This window comes from Syngnathus typhle, linkage group LG14 (assembly GCF_033458585.1).
Source record: "Syngnathus typhle isolate RoL2023-S1 ecotype Sweden linkage group LG14, RoL_Styp_1.0, whole genome shotgun sequence".
Classification (NCBI taxonomy): domain Eukaryota; kingdom Metazoa; phylum Chordata; class Actinopteri; order Syngnathiformes; family Syngnathidae; genus Syngnathus; species Syngnathus typhle.
In genome coordinates, this window is record NC_083751.1 from 2,246,165 (window position 1) to 2,264,258 (window position 18,094).

An 18,094-nucleotide genomic window follows, 5' to 3' on the forward strand; every position below is an offset into this window, starting at 1 on the left:
TAAATTTAAGGCGGGACCTAAGCGCGGAAGCCTGCGGAATGGTTGGATATGAGTCGACATACGACGTTTCGAGGTTACGAACGGCGCACCACAAAAAAAAAGAGGATGAAATTAAAATGCGCTATAGTTCATGCAAATGCTGTCTGCACCTGTGCAAATGTTCATTTTTTGCTGTTCTATAACAAGGGTTTGAACGGCAAAAAGAATATTCTTCCAAAAGGAAGCAAACATTTTATTTTGCCAACACCACAAACTGTGTACATTTCATTTATACAACTCCAGTACAAATCCAGAATGCTATTTTATTCTTGTATTTTAGTACCGTTCATGTCATTAGCAACCCAATGTAGCAGTTCATGTTATCAATTAAATTGGCATACTTGAGTTGAAGTCCAAAAAAAAAAAAAAAAAACATAACGTGGATTACAGTAAATACAGTATCTAACATTGCATACATATGTATGTGCTCCATTTTACCCATCTTGTCTCTTTGGATATTTTTCCAGAGCCAGTCTGACAAAGTCGTCTGCGCTGTCCAGAGAAACCAAGCGGTCCTAAACAAGCCGTGCAAAAAAGAAACATGCCGAGGTAAGTTTATACAATCAACTGCCTGTTGCATGTTAATTCCATTAACGGACCCTTTAGTTAGCTAGCCTTTTATTAAATTAAGGATGGGACTCGAATCTTGTGTGCATGCGCGTGTACCATGACATAGAGGTATCTGGTCTGATGTCCCGTGCCTACAGGAAACAGGGATGTGTGTTCCAACAAATGGGTCAAGAGCTCTGTAGCTCTGGTGAGACCCTCCTGGTCTTGATTGAAGTCATTTTGATTGTTGACGTACAACAAGGCATCCACCTCAGATTGATAACCTGCAGGAGGAGAACCCAGCCACCCAGTCACATAGACACACATCTTTCAAATCAAAACAGTGTCTCACCTAATTGCAGCAGGATTTTTTTCCATCGTGCTCTCACTTCTCGTTTGGCGCAGCGTAGTGTGTGAATGTCATAATTCAGCTGTTCCCATTCCTTGGCAAAAGACATTTGTATATAAAATTGTTATATATAAAATATCGTTATAACATTGGTTAAAAAGAGCACACGCTCAATGGATTAAATGCGTCTTCAATTTTGCATCGGCAGATTCCCGTAGATGCCACTAGGTGGCGGAAGATCACCACTTTTTCAAACGATACAAAGCGTTTACTACTGCTGCCAAGTCCTTTTCTATTTTCATCCTTGTTTAGTATCTAATTTAATTTAATTCCTGGATGGTGGGGGTGAAGGGACGGTCTGAAGCTAATGGTTTATTTATATTTCCTAGATTGACCACGCTGTTGACCTAATTATCCAAAAGGAACATGATTTAATTGTTTAATGTGTTCCCGGAATTATTTTGAGCTGAATTCGAAAGTTGTGTGTCTCATGAACTGGTCAGTCAGCAAAGTGTGTTTACTAGTGCTCTAATTTTGTTAATGTGATGTTTCAAACTACCTTTGTGTTGGTTTTGTGTGGAAAAGCTTGCCGACCCTGACCCTGATGAAACCAACACAAGCGTGTCTCACCTCCGTGGCCTTGTCAGCCTGATTCCTCATGCTGATGAAAGCCTGCAGTTCTCGGTCCGATTCCCTTCTGCTGGACGACGAGGCACGTTTGTTTGCCCTCGGGCTCGGCTGCGTGAGCCACTGCGGTCCGCTTTCCGGCCGCTGCCTGAAGACAATCTCCTCCTTTGTGTCGCTACCGCTGGATCCACTGGACAGCTCCTCTGGTACCTTGCAAGCTTTGGCGTTGGGCATCCTGCAAAGAGAGAACGTGTTAAAAGGAACGAGGCTGGCCGGACGATTTGGAAATCATAGACTTACCGCAAAACTGCATTTTTCTTGCCTCTTTTGTACTTTCGGTAGAATTGACAGCAGAACAGAGTCAAGCCGGCACCCATTTCCGCAAATGGATTCTCACTGAAGCTCCTCGAGTGAAGTGTTGACCTTCTTCCTTACAGTCCTCCTGAGTAACTCGCAACTAATATGTGTATGTGTGTGTACGTGTGTGTGTGTCAGAGGATGAATGCAAGTAGTGTCCTGCATCATGTCCAATGAGAGTCATTTGTCAATTAAGGTTCGTCCACCACGTGAGTGCAAGGCAGCAGACAACAACACTTATTTAACAATAAACACACACATTACTAGAATAATAGACCACTTCTGTTTATTTCAATGTAAACACACCGTTTTTTTTTTTTTTGCTTACAGTACTGAAAGTTGTCATCTCTTATTTTAAACAACAATGATGATCTTCGCTTACCCATCTTTCAGGTAACTTTTAAGATGCGGTGCTCCATGTGGTCCAGAAACGCCCCCCAACTCTGATCGAAGCGCAGAGTGTGTGATCCCACGCGTGAACACTGGAGCGTGGGGCCGCTGCCGGCTGCTCAACAAGCCGCAAAAGCAGTCCAATCCTACCGGGTGTGCCAGCCAGAAAGACGACCCAACCAGTCGTCGTCGCCTCGCCGGTTGTGATGGACGCAGAAAGTGGAAGGTGTGATGGTTCCGAAGTGGCCGTGGGTGTGAGCTTTATTCAAGCGGTTGTCGTGGAGTGTCTTTAGAAAGGTACTTTGTCAACAAATTAATCCAAATAATGTTTTTCTAGGTACGGGACCGACTTTGGCTAGCCGGAGTTAGCCCCTCATGCTAGGGAAGCTAGCGTTGCTACTGTGTGTAGAGAGTCGCTTACTTGCCTTTTTGTTTGATTTAAGTCCAAACTAATCCCTTTCACGATTTTGTTTGACTTATTTGCGGAAAATAAACTTGACTTCCGACTGAAAATAAACCAAACCCAACCGCGTAATCGTGCGCGTCAGCTAGCTGCGAGGCTAATTATGCTCACCTGTCGAGGTCACTTGAGTGACGAAGACAACAAAAAGGACGAAACCAAAAAAATGCTCCTCTATTAACTTAAGACAACGCGTCAAAATACACCTTCAAGTGGGAAGTGGAGTGTCTTAGGTGTTTCCATAGGCGACCGAGCCGGTTCGACGAGATTGTCTAGCTCGCCATGGAGTGCAGCGTTAAAGTCGTGGACTCGGAGTCGAAACCGAATTGGACTTTTTGTAGCGAAAATGGTGCGTGGAATATTAACACTAAGAATATATCGTCATCGTATTTGTCTGTACCTGTCTTGAATAATTTGGAGCCAGCTTTTAAAAAAAAAAAAAAAAAACGGACACAATACTGTTTGTTTTTTCCCCTTAGGCGTGTGGCTCGATCTGAGCTGCGCCTCCGGCCAGCAGAGACTTCTCGGCTGCCTGGTAGTCGATGTAACGCAGGAGAATAACGCCAGCAGCAGCAATAGTAGCACACCCGGCTTCGGAATGGCTCAGGACCGCGGCAAGTACGACTTCTACATCGGCCTGGCTCTGGCCGTCAGCTCCAGCATCTTCATCGGAGGTAGCTTCATCCTCAAGAAGAAGGGCCTGCTGCGTCTGGCCAGGAAGGGATCCATGCGAGCTGGTAAGAAGCTTTCGACGACCCGCACAACAGAGACAAATCAACAGTCGTGGGTATATGTAAACAAGGTTTTGTTTCCATGCCAATGAAACACAAGAAGCCCGTAATGTAAGCTTTGGACTATCTATAGATAGTGACTGAGAGATAAGCATCAACTTATCTCTATCCGGCAGCGCGACCCCCAAACACGGGAGGCTTTTGAAATGTTCGTGGGACTCCCTGGCTTTTCTGCGTTTGTCTACAAACAGAACTTTAGCTAGTTAAACTTGTTAATTTGAAAGCGTCAAACCAGTGGAGGCACATTGTGGGGCACCCTTTTGTGTCGTCGCGATGAGACAATGGCAACACAATGACAAAACCTGTTACTCGATTTTGATTTTCGATTCCCGAGTCGTGTTTTTTTATTCCATGTGGTAATGCAAATGGAATGTGGCCATGAGATCACCTTTTCACCATTTTTTTTTCTCACACACCTTTCAGGTCAAGGCGGCCATGCTTATCTGAAGGAGTGGCTTTGGTGGGCCGGTTTACTTTCAAGTGAGTGAATGCAAACAACGCGAGGCGGCTTCCGAGTTGCTGTTTGTTTTCCTGCTTGGGATTCTATAAAGTCAATTGTTCGTCATCATAAAACCTTAACAACTGCGTGTTTGTTTAGAAAATTGTAATTTATAAATTCCTCATTTATTTTTGTGACATTAAAGCAATTATTTGATTTTTTTTTAATGTTTGCTGTTTTTGTGTCATTTTCAGTGGGTGCTGGTGAAGCCGCTAACTTTGCAGCGTACGCTTTCGCCCCCGCCACTCTGGTCACGCCTCTAGGCGCCCTCAGCGTGCTCGTCAGGTACACAAAGAATCCTTTCGCGTTCTTACGGTCACATAAACGTCGAAGGTTGTCATCAATGATTACAGTCTCCCTCCTCTCCTTCAGCGCGGTGTTGTCATCATACTTCCTGGGCGAACGCTTGAACCTGCACGGTAAGCTGGGCTGTCTGCTCAGTGTGTTGGGTTCCACCACCATGGTCATACACGCCCCCAAAGAGGAGGAGATCGGCAGCCTGGACAACATGGCACGGAAGTTGATTGACCCAGGTAAGGTCTTTAACATACCACTAGAGGGAGACATACTCCATGCTTCACTGTGTACGTTTCTGATGCTTTGCTCTCTGTGTCTCGTTGAGGCTTCTTCATCTTCGCCACGGCGGTGGTGACGGTGGTGCTGTTGCTGATCTTGGGGGTGGCACCGCGCCACGGCCAGACCAACATCTTGGTGTATATCAGCATCTGCTCGCTCATCGGCTCGCTGTCCGTGTCGTGTGTGAAGGGCCTGGGCATCGCCATCAAGGAGGCGCTGGGAGGCGTCAACGTGGCAAGCGTCCCCCTGGCCTGGCTCCTCCTGCTGGGGCTGGTGGTCTGCGTGGGGACGCAGATCAACTTCCTCAACAAGGCGCTGGACATCTTCAACACGTCCCTGGTGACGCCCATATACTACGTGTTCTTCACCACCTCGGTGCTCACCTGCTCGGCGGCGCTCTTTAAGGAGTGGCAGCACATGGGAGCCGCCGACATCATCGGCACGCTGGCCGGCTTCCTCACCATCGTGGTGGGGATCTTCTTGCTGCACGGCTTCAAGGACGTCAACGTCAGCTTGGCCGCACTGGCCGCCACCACCCGCAAGGACCAGAGGAGCGCCAACGGCGCCTACCTCGAAGCCAACGGCACGTACCAACTCCTCCGAGCCGATGGCGACGAGGAGCGCGAGACGCCGTTTGACGCCGTTTCCAGGCGTAACGGGAGCCTGGCGTCGTAGAGACAATCAGGTCCGATGGATTGTACTTGTTTTAGTTTGCCTTACTTCCATTTTCGCCCCCTCTTCTCACTTTTCAATTCAGTTGTAGCACTGGGGAGAAAAAGACTGTTGGGAGTCCTTCGGAGGAATTCATGAAGTGAAAAATCATATCCATTTATACAGTTTTGGAAAATTATGAAATCACTCAAATGTTACTTTTTTTTTTTTTTTTGTCCTTTATGGGTACAGTGGCCAGGGATAGCTACCCGGCCGGCTCTATTTTATTTTTTTAGGGTTATAATGTCAAGTCATGACATTCTTATTCATGATGATTTGAGATACAATCCTGTTCCAAGGCATTGTATTGTAATCTTGAGCATTTCTCTCCAGAAAGTGAAAATGGTCAAAATACAATATTAATTTTTTTTTTTGGTGATTTGTAACTAGGTGAGTGATTCCTGACTAACCTTCCTCTTGCATTCCTGGGTCAATTTGACTCGTATGACTGTAACCCTCCTGTTATGTTTGTGTTTAAAAATGATCAGCAAGTGGCCTGATTAAATTGGCATTAGCCAATTAGCTCTGCTAAAATTGAAAAATGAATTGATTGCATTTCAATGGGAAAATTGGAGACCTTTTGAGATCCAAGCATGGCTGCAGAACAAATGATACTTGTATCTCAAGGCACGACTCTTGACTCTACTCACCTTTTCTCCACTCCAAATGTTTTCTCATCTTTTACACATGAACACTAAGTATAGCAATCATAGGATCATCAGTTTTTTAAATGAGCGGAAATATACTTTTCATTTTAATATTAAAACGGGTCCGTTTGATCCACAGCATAAAGTGAATTTTCATGCACTGGAAATAGCATTTATATTTAACATGAGGTTTGACTGTCAATACAAATTGTTGTGATATGTGAAAGTAACTATTTTTGTTGTTTTTAATTTCTTTTCAAAAATGCATCTCTGCAGATGAACCAACAGATTTGTTACATATTTATTGAAATAATAAAAGGATGATTAAAAGTCAAGGCACTGTCAATAGAAATGCGTTGGCATGCAAAATATGAAAAACTTCACCTCAAGTCTAATGTTCCACCACCACCACCACCACAAAATCTTTTTAAATATTAATCTCTTAGAAAGTCTAGACGTATAAAACAAATCTATTTCCCCGATAAGGCACGTGTGAATACAAAAAGTTGGGAATAACACCCTGTGGTCTTTGCTAACCAAGTCAAAGAAAAAAAAAAGGAGTATTTGTAATATTTTTGCCTTCAACTGCTGGCCAGCGATTGATGAATGGGCGGCTGGAAACAGCGCACGTGCTCCACCGGCATGTTCTCACCATCGCCCGACTTGAGGTACTTGTTCAGGATGGCGAAGATCTCGTTGTTGAGCACTTGGAACTTGCGGATGCGGTCCACCATTTTCTTCAGCACCTGGGAAAAAGCATCGAGAACACAAATGAGATCTCAATGTAACTTTCCGATTCGTTTGTGGCCTTCTGAGGTGCGAGAGCCTTACGACGCTTTTGATGAGCTCGTCCTTGCCGTCGTGCTTCTGCACCTTGAGCAGGTGGTAGCTGAAGTCCAGGATGTCGAAGCGTCTCTGCTGACCCAGCAGGCTGATGATCATGCAGCCTGTCCAGTGGAGGCCGTCGCCGAAGCACTGCCTGAAAAACCGGACCGGACCCACACGTTGGAATTTGATTCTACGGTTGAAAAATTGCGCAACACTTACTCGACGGTGTACTCGTGCTCGCCGACGGGAATGCAGTAGACAAACTGCATGGCGCTCCACAGGCGGTGAAACTCCACGCACTCGTCCACGTGCATGACGCCGTTGCTGGGCAAAGGGCCGCGCCAGATCGGGTCGTCCAGGAAGCCGCGCACGCGCGCCAGGATCACCTCAAACATGGACAGGCCGCAGCACAGACGCTCCTTGGTCAGCAGGTCGCCCTCACGAGCGATGGCGATTTGCTGCGGAAAGGGAAAATGACAAATATGGCATGACGCGCTCGATTCCAACTCGAAATTGCACGCAATTGTTTGAAAAGAAGAAGTTGGGCGTACCTGCGGCGTGCCGAGACGCTCGATGAGAGGAACCATGTGCAGCGCCGTATATTTGGCCTCCAGGCGCTTCATCTTGGCATCCAAGCGCTCGCCCTCTGTCAACACACACATGCCAATCATTTCGTTTGGTACACTTTTTTTTTTTTTAAATCTCAGCCATTTATTTATTTTTACAGCTATAAAACATCCTAATATTTAAATTTATTTGAGTGTGGTTTACCTTTAATGTGGACTCTGGGCAGAATGTTCTGGAAAGGTGCTGCATGTAACAGATCACAAACCTCCTCCTGTGACTGCACAACAATAACACAGATCAACAATGCACGTGTCAGATGTGAGATTTTTTTTTTTTTTTCTAGTCGAGTTTGATTATATCAGTTCTGCTTTTAAAGCCCTCTTGGATAAACTTTGGTCGTACCAGACTCTGCTCGCTGAGTAGACAGAAGAGGAGGGCATTGCCCACTTCCCGCAAGCTCTGGAAGCAAACCGTCTTGAGCTCGGCGTACTCCACGATGTCCTTCAGCTGATGGTGGAAGAACTCCAGGATTCCTGATTTAAAAAAAAAAAAGATTTATTTATTTTCGGCCAATGACAATTCTGATATCTGATCATCAATTAAAATACTTTTTGAGCACACACAAACCTGGCGAGCCGTACTCGTGGCGAGGAAGCCGGCAGATCTTGGGCATCACCTCCATCAGTGTCTTCACGTACTGCATGATGGTGCCCTGCAGCTACAAAGGCCAACCAGCAGACACCTCATTAGGTACACCCGCACCATCCCAGCGTCGGCAAACTACAAATGGGACTCACCAGGCTCTTGACCACTTTGAGCAGCTCCTCCATCACCACGGCGATGCCCTGGTAGCCCAGCAGCCGGCACATGACCTTGATGTGCGGTGGGCCCACAAAGTTGCGGTAGCAGCTGAAAATGCTGCTGTAGGTCAAGTTCAGCGTCTGGGGGGGGAGAAAACGTCACCATTGCTTTTCAGGAGCAGATGGGTTTGTTTGGAAATTGGGATTCTTTTCAATCACGGACTGGAGGATATTCAAGATAACCCGCCCCCACGGCCCGCCCCTTCCCTTCGTCCCAGTCCACTGGCGGATGAGCACACACCCGACCGCGTCGGCTCAAACAAGGACGCACTGATTTGCACTCCGCATGTCGACAGCGTTGTCCCAGATGTGACGGGATGAGACTCAGGATAATCTGAGAGCCCGGCGAGGTAAGTCCCACGTTTTCTGCAGTTATTTCTTTCTCCAAACATGAAATGCATTTTTAATATTCAATGTGGAAGTGGTTGGTTTGTTGCTATGGGTTACAGATGGCAGACAGTGTGACTTTGTGCAAGGCTAACAAAAGGAAACCTTTTTGACAAAGTAGCAAATGGACAAAATTTGATGCCAATTTTCATAGCTAATACTGTCATTTTTTTAAATCACTAGTTCTAAACATGCGCCCTCTAGTGGTATACACAAATCATATCCAAAGTACAGTAGTCACTTATATTTCGACTTTTGACGGCATTAAATACAACTGAACTGCAATAATATACGTTTTAGAAAAGAACCCCTCGTCTAATTCTTGATGAAAAAAAAAAAAAAACGATGGTGGTACTTGGAATCTTTTTTTTAGGTGGTACTTAGTGTACAAGGCTTGTGAGCTGCTGCTCTACAGCAATCATCGGGATATTCTAAAAAGAGTCAAAAGGTTGGCGGTGACTCAATGACCTCTTGGCAAATCATTGGGGGCGATTATGTAATTTAATCTCGCCAGTAGCTCGGTTTTATTTCAGACAATCCGCCTGCGCAGAATGCTTATTATGCTGTCATTGTTCCCTAATCCCAATGCGGGATCGTCCATTGACATTCGTAATTAATCGCAAAAATGATGCGCGGTGGGTTGATTCATCTTGGGGCACTTATTCGAGATTTGTATTTGCACAGGAATTACAGGAGGAAGCACTTTTGCTGTTCCCATGGCGATCGCAGTCTACAACGTGTCGGCGACCTCGGCGAAGGTGAGTTGGCTCCCGTCGGCCGGCTGCCTGGATACTTTCTACAGCGTCATGTACAGCCCCAACTGGAACAGCCTGCTGATGGCCTTCAAGCGCAAGAGCTTCATGCACGAGGAGCGCATCCCCGTCAGCCAGACGGCCGCCCACCTGGCCAACCTGCTCCCGCAGACTACCTATTTACTCTGCGTCACGTGCCAGGCGGCCAACCCAGCGCGGGAGCAGTGCCAGGTGTTCGGCACGCTGAGCGACAGCGGCGAGGGGCAGGAGCGCGGCGGCTGGGAGATGGCCGCCGGCGCCTGGCTGACCTGCTGCCTTCTGCTGCTGGTTATCGCCGGCGTCCTGCTAAGGGGGTGTCTGCACGGCGTGTGCGCGGGTCGAGCGAGCGGCGGAGAAGGATGCTCGGTGGTGACCAAAGCCATCCGCACGGCTCGCTCCACGTCCGGGCGGCTCTACACTCCCCGAGGGAGCCGCGACCACGGCGGCCAACGCGGTCAGCACGAGCTCAGGGCGTTGGCTCAGCTGTCTGGGAGCGAGCCGGCTTGAACCAATTGGATTGAGGTCATCGCCATATTGTCCGGCCAGACGGAATTATGTTGTACTGAACTACGGATTATGATGGAATTTTATGTGTCAGGAAATAAAAAAATATACCCACTTCAAATTGACTGCTTAATCTGCATAAATGAATCAGTTAATCCTAGAGAGGTCTAAAGTGGGGTAATTGAGGATGAGGGTCGGCCGCAGGTTTGCTTTCTGCGTCTGGCATAACTGAGCATTTATTGTTTAATGGCTTGTATAATTTTTGCAAAGTGCATATTCGTTTGCTGTGTGTGATGGTGTTGATGCTTTATGATCGTCTCCATTTTAAATAATTTGTCACCATCTTGTAGCAGCGATATGTAATTACAATTCCCTCCCTCTATTTTTTTTTAACAGCGGAGTATTGGATATGAATCCAGGTTTGATTCCTACGCCCAAATATGCAACTACTGACCTTGGATCCGTATAGATACTGCGGTTGAGCATTGGGTGGCTTGTCCCTCTGGAACTCCTGAGAGAAAGGAAGGACTGTGCGCACGAACCTGAGCACAAAACGTCAAAGCTCAGTCCGGATGGACGTCGGATCCCGGCGGAGCGTCCCGGCCCGGCCGCTACCTGTTGGTGGAGCCGTTGTAGCAGTAGTTGGGCAGGAAGTCATAGTTGAGCTCCCAGAAGACGTGCAGCGTGATGCGGCCGTACGGCGCCGACACGTTGTGGTTGGCTTCGCGGAACATGGCGTCAAAGCTATCCAGCGTCAAGAACTTGCAGAGGAGCTTGTGCGTCAGGCGGTTGATCTCGAGGAGTCCTTCCAGTTCCTTCAGGAAAGAAAATTAGCTCCTCAATGCATTGTCATCCCGTCAAATGTAATCAGAGTACTTCCCTACCATGATGGAAGTGAGATCCTCGCTCTCAAAGCGGTTGATGGCCAGCTCCAGGGACTTGTACAAAGCGGCCGAGACCCTCTGAGTGATGAGCCTGTTCAGGTCGATGGAGCGGCCGAGGAGCTGCGGAATGCCGACGTGTTAGCTAACTGTTTTAGCGATGCTAGCGGTGTCATCGGAGCTGTGACGAGAAAGGTGGCGGTACCTGCACGTGGCGCTGCTTCAGCAGGGTCTCGTAGCGGTTGGAGGCCGGCCAGGGAATGTTAGCGCCTTGGTTCTTACAGTCGGCACGCAAACGTTTATCCAGGAGAAGACTAGAAGGAAACAGAAAAATAGAAAGCAATATTTTTTGGGGGGGGGGGTTGTATTCAGAGTTCTGGCTCTGTTGCTCTCCAAGCTACCTTCCGGCGAGGATCTTGTAGTAAGCGAATATCTGATCGGCCAGCTTGTAGACAAACTGATCGAAGCACAAGTTGACCTGAAAGAAGGCAAAATGAGGAAAGAGTGAAAACCAATTTTGGTTTCGGGTTGACAGAAATGGGAAATGGATTACCTCGGCTTCTATTTCGTCATAGAGGAACTGCTTCTTGAACTTGGTCAGGGCGTAGTGGGCGCTGTCGTTGTACAAATCCAGAGGATAAAGCACGTACCTGAAACAAAAAGACATTTCGTATCACATCATGCAATGAAAAAAAATCCATTGACGAACATTCAAACTCGAGGTGTGCTCACTCCATCATGGAAGATTCCTTGGTCTCCAGAATGTGATCTGTGAGGATCCAGGGCATGGACATCTCGATGGGGAACTGGATCCTGCGTCCCATGGTGAGCTCCAGGAAGAACTCCCTGAACCAAAGCTGGGAGAGGTCGCAACAGTGCTGCAAGGTTTCTACACACAAGTGGACAGAGAGACACAACATGTCATTTGTTGGAATCACAACAGCGATGGGTTTGTTTGGTAGAAGTGGAGGCTCACCACTGAAGTTCAGCAGGTGGGTGTAGAAGAAGGACTCGCGGTGGAATCTCTCGATATCCAGGATGGTGGGGCCCTCCAGACTGCTGCGCAAGGTCTTCTTGGAGCCGCTTTTGTCGGCGATCAGGGACTCCAACATGGTCCTCACCATGTAGAGCTTCAAAAATGGTTCGTTTGGAACGTGAGCAAAATCATCAGTGGGATGTGCCCAAAATGAGGTGTCACCTGAGTGCTGGAGGGTCCCACGGCTCGTCGAGGGACCTTGATGTCGAATCCGCCCTTGGGGTCCTTTTCCCCGCGGAGGGCCGGGTCGTTGTGCGGCTCACGCCCCGTTTCCCAATCGCACACCGTCTTCCGGATGGCTTGGAGCACACTGAGGAGAAGCAGGAAAAAAAAAAAAAAAGGTCAAAGGTGCTCACGGCAAGCGCTTGAGGGGGTTGCCCGGTCGCACCTCTGGATGACGTTCTTCTTCTTCTTGATGGCCTGACGCAGCGGGTCGCGCAGGGTCACCTGCGAGAAATCCTGCAGGACCGAGTAGATGGTGTGGCGGATGGCGTGGTTGAACACGCTCTCCATGCGGCCCATCAGCACCTGCAGCCCTTTTATCATGGCCATCACCTGCGTCATCCCAACATTTCAGATTCAACATTTCATTGAACACAAAAAAAACAACATTGTGATTGACCCACCTCCACCAGGGCAAACTTTTCTTCGCTGGTGTAGTTATATCGAGTGGCGCGCTCGTATTCCTCGGCGTTGTCGGGGCACTCCTTGTTGGAGTACTTGTCGGTGGGATGCACCAGTTTCCAGGAGTACTGAGGAGAAAAGTGTCAGAAGAAAAATGGCGGCTCACTGTACATGCCAATGATGACTTTCTTTTCGACTCACCACTTCCATGACGTGAGCGCTCCACTGCGACATGAGCTGCATGCCTTGCAGAGCCAAGTCAAAAAGCTTTCTGTACTCCAAATCCGTCTTCTGGGCCTCCTGACGCCCCGAGCCGGTCACCACCTAGTTGAATCATTTCCATCAGCTTGGGCGTCTGCTTAAGACATTTGCCCGGAAAGCAAATTCACGTGCCAACCTCGCTGTTGCTGTAGCGGGCGAGCTCGGAGATGAAGCGCATGTGATCCTCGCGGATCTGAATCATCTGCTCGCAGATGTTGTACTGAGGGCTGCTGGATATGGACGTGCATGTCCATCTGGAGGGACAGTTAGGGAGAGACGACGGGTTGTATGGACATGGGCGACATATGAGAGCGGGCTCTCCTCTCACCTGGATTTGTTCTCCTCAAAGTGAGCGCTGGTCTTGATGTACCGAGACAACTCGATCTGCATGTCGCCGAAAAGTGGAACCACCTGTAGTTGCTGTGAAGGAAACGAGCCGTGATGATTAATCGAGTTTAGGTCAAATGATGCTTCCTCGATTCATACCTTGAAAAACTTATCAATCTTGGTCAGGTTAATCCTCTTCTTGGCGTCCATCTTGTAGATGTTGCTGCTGTTTCCATCCATAAGGTACAAGCCAAAGCCCATGACCTGGTTGAAAGGGTGAGGGGGGGAGTGGGGGCTGAGTTCTGCTGACAAAAAAGAAAATACACCGTACAGACCGCTGACTCACTTTGAGTAGCATGTGCTTCTCTCCAGGGGTCAGGTACATCTTGTTGTCGTAATACTCGGCGCACAGGTTGACGATGTCGGCCAGCAGCTCTTCGTAGCCGTTGATCACCTCCAGCTGTTGCTGCAAAGACTGCGTGTGTGGAGAGAAAAAAAGATTTCAAAACGGGTGGAATGTTAAAACACGGAAATTTAGGGGACATGTTCATTATACAAGACTGATCTGTATACCTGAGTTATTTTGTTGTGGTTTGCCAAGAACATGGACAAGTTCTGGGATTCCTGAATGGACGAGGGCTCAGACATTTTACGAAGAAACTGGGCGGCGCTGTGGGACAAAAAGGATTTCCTAAAATCTCACGGGGATAATATTTTTTCAGTCTAAACAATTTTAGGAGCAAATTCTGACTTTTTAAAAAATATATCGATTTTTCTCAATATTTTTTCATCATAAAATATTGCTGTTTTTGTATTTGTATAATCAAATGCAGGCCGTCGTTTGTTCCTACCGCTTGTAAGCCGAGTGGTCGTTCTTGACGCTGCACTTCATGTTCTTGAGCTCGTCGAGCACGGCAAACATGTTGATGAATTTCCCCAGCGTCAGCAGGTAGGCCTCCGACACAAAGTCCTTGCGCCGCTCGGTGTGACACAGGCGCCGCACCTCGCCGCAGAAGCGGTCGATGGCGGTGCGCTGCAAGAAAAAATGTAAATGAGGGGGGGGGGGGGATTGGCGTTGCAGACGCGATTGAAAACGTGTCACCTACCTGAAAGTACATGAAGTTCATCAGTTTGGTAACTTCGGGCTCCAGCACCTCCACCGTCTTCTCGTAGATCTCCACCCGGTTGGGCTGCTCGTTGCATTTCACCTGCGAGGGGAAAGCGACGAGTGAGGCCGAGGTGGCGCTGGGATTACGACTTGGGGTGGGAGGAATAAAGTTCTATCAATCAATCAATCAATTACCTGCGGAATTGCGCGTGAGCAGCTCCTCCAGGTGTACAGCATGACCGCATACTCTTGACCTTCCTCCAGCATCTCATTCTATGGCCACAAATGACAACAATGTCAAAATGGAATACACTTATTGGACAATTTACTAGGCACACTGTTTGCCTACGAAATTTGAATCTATTTGATTTTAAATAACATTCAATCTGTTCCTATTTACAGAACTCAAAAGCACTTGTTTTAAATTGTGTTTCCTGACTATACCCCAAAAAAATAAAGCCATGTACTAAATACCACTGCACAGATTTTTATTTATTAAAAGAAAATAATAATAATAAAAACTATGTCACTATGTATCTACTTATTGCCCCAGATTTCATGGCATACTATCAAATTTTTTTTTTTTTTGATACAGTTGAGACACCGTACCTAATAAAATGTCCATTCTCTGTTTTCCACTCAGTTCACAAAAATGCTTTAAGGCATGCATGAGTCATTTACTCCCAGGAGGTGGCAGGGTGGAGGAGGAGAGCAAAGCGAGGCATTGCTGCTTCCAAACAAAGTTCTATTTGATTCCAAGACCCAGGAATGAGCCCCCCACCCACCCTCCTTTGACACAATTTCTTTCGAGTCCTGCCAACGACGCCCGGTGGCATCCACTTGTCCTCAAAATACAAAACAACGTAATAATATTCAAACTTTTTCTTTCACTAAGATAAATCCTGAACACTTGACTAAATCAGACATTCCGGTTTCAAAAGAGTGAATGTAGCTAGCGCACCATGCTGGAGTGAACAGTGGCCTGCTCGATGTATCGAGCGATGCCCGTGACGAAGGCGTTGCGGTCCTCAAAGTTGGTGTTGAAGTTGGGCTGCGGGAGGAAGGACAGAACAAGAACAATCAACACTAGCCGAAGCACTCGCATACGTTTCGATATTGGATTACTTTAGTCCAGATTGTCAATTAAGGCTCATTGGGGTGCTTACTTGGTACATGACCGAGGAGGGGAGGGGCTCGATGCAAGGCTGCTGGTCGGGCAGCGGCAGCTCCTCCAGAAGGTCCACGTTGGACAGCGCATCCTCTAAAGTCACAGTGGACGTCATTCTGTTGGAAAGATTCAACAAAATATACAGAAGACAGAAATCAGATTTTTTTTTTTTTAATGCAAAAATGTTTCATTTTAGTATTCGTTTTTTTGTTTTTTTTTTGCTTCCTCCCAAATTATGGGCGACCTCAGTTCGACACCACCGGCCTAGCAACAAACAAAATGGTGTCGAGCTTCATCACATTGATGCTGACTGCTTATTTTCCAACAATCAGCAAGTCAAACAAAGCTGGTCGGCCCCGGAAGGTCACAAGAGGACATCAAAATTGGCCATAGTCCGCTAACCTGGTTTTTTGCATTGTGTGACCTTTGCAAAGCAATGCCGAGTCGTTGGGGCGTTAATTTTGCTCATCAGCAGAGGGCGATATTGCTCAAAATGGCCACCACGAGATGACTGAAAATGTATCTATCGGTATCATGGAAGTAGTATTAATCCAAATACACATTGAATTTATAATAAAAAAAATTAAAAAAAAAGGTGGGGTGGGGTAGTTCCCCTTTAAAGTTTTGCCAATCTTACTTGCAACAAGTGAGCAGACAAGGAAGTGCAAGTGGAAAGCACGGGATGGAAAGAAGCCACTTCTGCTTACAAATCTACCTTTTGCTTTCAATGTCCTTCAAGAATCTATTGATCTCAACTATATAGAAGTAAAAAAAAAAAATCTTCCAAAAAGAATTGGTTGCATAAGACATGACTTCTAAATAAAGCGTAACCAAAGTGTCTCCTCTGGTAAAAGAGATCACCCTCGAGAAGTGGTAAGAGGCTTAGTACTAAGCGGGTGACGAACACAGAAGCAAGCAACATCCATCATTTAATGTCTACTCAATTTGAACTTCTTTGTGACATCACAGGAAGTGTGTTAATTTATATTTTTAATGGCAATTTATGTGTAAAAATATGTTAACCAGAGCAAAAATGTATTATAAAAAAAAAACAAGTGAGAGTGAGATTATGATATACGTTTAACATTTCAAAGCTAATGCTTGAGCCGAACATTCCATTTCCTGCGCTGAGTTTATCAGCACTCTTCAACTTCTCCAAAAAGCCGGCAATGCATTACGGAACTTCCTGACAGCCTTTAAAAATACCTTTTAAAAACGTTAACTAGAAATGGGGGGGGGGGGATCTGCTGTCCTTGCAATTCCTAATTCCAATGTTCAGGTCATCTTCTGAGTCCTTTATATGTCTTGTAAGTTGTAACATATGTTTTACTGTGAAAATGGTCACATTCATTCAAATTATTGAAACATATTTATTGAGAAAAAATAGAAAACATATTTTCGATTACAAAAAGGTGGCTAATACTCTTATGTTCTGTGTTCCTTCGATTTTTTTTTTAATTACTGTACATGAAAATTAACTTTTTGTTTTTAACCATTCTCCATATTGACAGTGAACGGGAGCAACAGTCCCGTGAACGCATCATAAACCACAACTACACTTTTACGCCACACTTTCTCCCCTGTTCAACAACAACGAGCACTCTTATGTGCATATTATGCAACTAAAACACGAATACAAGACATTTTATTAATTTCGCAATTATTCGTTTCGCCTTTGAAGTGAGAAAGTGCCTGCCCCCAATATGTCGCTGCGGTGAGCCTACCGCGGCCTCACCACTCGAGCCACTCAGGGGGAAAAAAAAGTCACATACATGTTTTAAAATCCTTCTGGAAGTCAAAAAACACAATATTTGACATTAAAGCGAAGTTTGTTGATATTTCGGGGTGGTTGGGGGAGTATTCAAGCAGGCGACATTTGGGAAGCCTCCACCCAAAGTTTGCTAGCTTAACTTCGGCGTTCAATCTGTCCGAACTCACCCGCTGAGAGTTGTTGGTTAGCTTCGGGAAACCGAGAGTCGACTAAGCCGACAGCAGCGCCATTCAGCCGGGCACGTCGTCGATTCCTCCCCTTCGTCCTTTTCCAACGAGGCTGGAAGTCCAAGTTAGTGTGTACGGGGAGTTTTTCCACGGTATCGTCGGTAGCTTGGGGAGTCCTTCCAGGCTCGGTGTTATTACCATGGGGCGGAGCACGGAGTTCCTGTCCAGGCTCAAACAAACTGGGAAATCCAACAGGAAGAGAAAAAGAGAGCCACAAACAGGCGGACGCAGAGGAGAAGAGTTGCCACCCCCATTTCGCCAGGAAAGGTGAAGCCAAAGGAATGTCCATGGAGCCCCCCATACTTGCGGTTCGACACCCGCGGATCATTTTCCTCCCCCAATATATTTTGATTTATTTATTGGAGTGCCCTGGGGTCGGGGAGCCAACCCCGTACTTTGCGGAAAACACTTATTTTATATTCCCACTTATCCAAGAATTAACTAATGGTAAAAGAAACAACTGTTTTGTGACCACTCCTTCAACTCAAAACTTGGAAATCTCTATAATCCTTTCCACTCTCCCAAGATATGTTTTTAATGCATAAAATAGCACTAATATTATAGTTTATACCTTGGTACTTTTTTTTTTTTTGCTTCAATTCAATGGACATTGTACCACTGCTGTAAGTGCGCTCATTGGCCACATGGGGGCGGTATAACAGACAAGGGTATAAAAGGGTTGTCAAGTTTGATTCAAGACTTTTTAACTATATTTGATAATGCACTTACCTTAACTAAACGAAAAAGCTGAAGAATGTA

General features: G+C 46.5%; 4 protein-coding genes across 4 annotated transcripts; 2 read left to right on the top strand and 2 right to left on the bottom strand.

Annotated features, from left to right (window-relative positions):
* Positions 1-216: 216 nt before the first annotated feature.
* Positions 217-1,994, bottom strand: LOC133167353 (melanoregulin-like). Its single transcript, XM_061298103.1, has 5 exons — positions 1,865-1,994; positions 1,568-1,799; positions 941-1,031; positions 706-872; positions 217-554 (listed from the first exon to the last, which is right to left on the bottom strand). The coding sequence occupies exons 1-5, from the start codon at positions 1,939-1,941 to the stop codon at positions 474-476; spliced, it is 648 nt and encodes a 215-aa protein (XP_061154087.1). The 5' UTR covers positions 1,942-1,994; the 3' UTR covers positions 217-473.
* A 985-nt stretch (positions 1,995-2,979) lies between these two features.
* Positions 2,980-6,330, top strand: nipa2 (NIPA magnesium transporter 2). The gene is made up of 6 exons (XM_061298101.1): positions 2,980-3,120; positions 3,251-3,508; positions 3,986-4,042; positions 4,256-4,346; positions 4,434-4,594; positions 4,684-6,330. The coding sequence occupies exons 1-6, from the start codon at positions 3,054-3,056 to the stop codon at positions 5,310-5,312; spliced, it is 1,263 nt and encodes a 420-aa protein (XP_061154085.1). The 5' UTR covers positions 2,980-3,053; the 3' UTR covers positions 5,313-6,330.
* Positions 6,281-17,671, bottom strand: cyfip1 (cytoplasmic FMR1 interacting protein 1). The gene is made up of 31 exons (XM_061298095.1): positions 17,276-17,671; positions 15,336-15,453; positions 15,131-15,220; positions 14,365-14,442; positions 14,168-14,269; positions 13,913-14,094; positions 13,635-13,731; positions 13,408-13,536; positions 13,221-13,325; positions 13,063-13,154; positions 12,871-12,988; positions 12,675-12,797; positions 12,476-12,601; positions 12,238-12,404; positions 12,012-12,159; positions 11,790-11,943; positions 11,546-11,702; positions 11,367-11,463; positions 11,215-11,291; positions 11,019-11,127; positions 10,817-10,936; positions 10,548-10,747; positions 10,387-10,474; positions 8,188-8,331; positions 8,018-8,108; positions 7,793-7,923; positions 7,595-7,667; positions 7,375-7,469; positions 7,043-7,281; positions 6,827-6,974; positions 6,281-6,741 (listed from the first exon to the last, which is right to left on the bottom strand). Exons 2-31 carry the CDS (start codon positions 15,450-15,452, stop codon positions 6,577-6,579), a joined length of 3,762 nt encoding a protein of 1,253 aa, XP_061154079.1. The 5' UTR covers position 15,453; positions 17,276-17,671; the 3' UTR covers positions 6,281-6,576.
* Positions 9,326-9,985, top strand: LOC133167354 (fibronectin type III domain-containing protein 9). Its single transcript, XM_061298104.1, has one exon. It carries the CDS (start codon positions 9,354-9,356, stop codon positions 9,933-9,935), a length of 582 nt encoding a protein of 193 aa, XP_061154088.1. The 5' UTR covers positions 9,326-9,353; the 3' UTR covers positions 9,936-9,985.
* Positions 17,672-18,094: the final 423 nt, after the last annotated feature.

Bases quoted from the DNA above. Each gene is read 5' to 3' on its own strand.
- cyfip1 (XM_061298095.1), bottom strand. From the start codon at position 15,452: ATGACGTCCACTGTGACTTTAGAGGATGCGCTGTCCAACGTGGACCTT. The intron at 12,989-13,062 runs GTGAGAGGAGAG...CTGTCCCTCCAG, and splicing joins TTTGAGGAGAACAAATCCAG to ATGGACATGCACGTCCATAT. The intron at 12,798-12,870 runs GTTGGCACGTGA...TGATTCAACTAG, and splicing joins CCCGCTACAGCAACAGCGAG to GTGGTGACCGGCTCGGGGCG.
- LOC133167354 (XM_061298104.1), top strand. From the start codon at position 9,354: ATGGCGATCGCAGTCTACAACGTGTCGGCGACCTCGGCGAAGGTGAGT.
- LOC133167353 (XM_061298103.1), bottom strand. From the start codon at position 1,941: ATGGGTGCCGGCTTGACTCTGTTCTGCTGTCAATTCTACCGAAAGTAC. The intron at 1,032-1,567 runs GTGAGACACGCT...TCTTTTGCCAAG, and splicing joins AGGCTGACAAGGCCACGGAG to GAATGGGAACAGCTGAATTA. The intron at 555-705 runs GTACACGCGCAT...CGGCTTGTTTAG, and splicing joins CCAGATACCTCTATGTCATG to GACCGCTTGGTTTCTCTGGA.
- nipa2 (XM_061298101.1), top strand. From the start codon at position 3,054: ATGGAGTGCAGCGTTAAAGTCGTGGACTCGGAGTCGAAACCGAATTGG. The intron at 3,121-3,250 runs GTGCGTGGAATA...TTTTCCCCTTAG, and splicing joins GACTTTTTGTAGCGAAAATG to GCGTGTGGCTCGATCTGAGC. The intron at 4,595-4,683 runs GTAAGGTCTTTA...TGTCTCGTTGAG, and splicing joins ACGGAAGTTGATTGACCCAG to GCTTCTTCATCTTCGCCACG.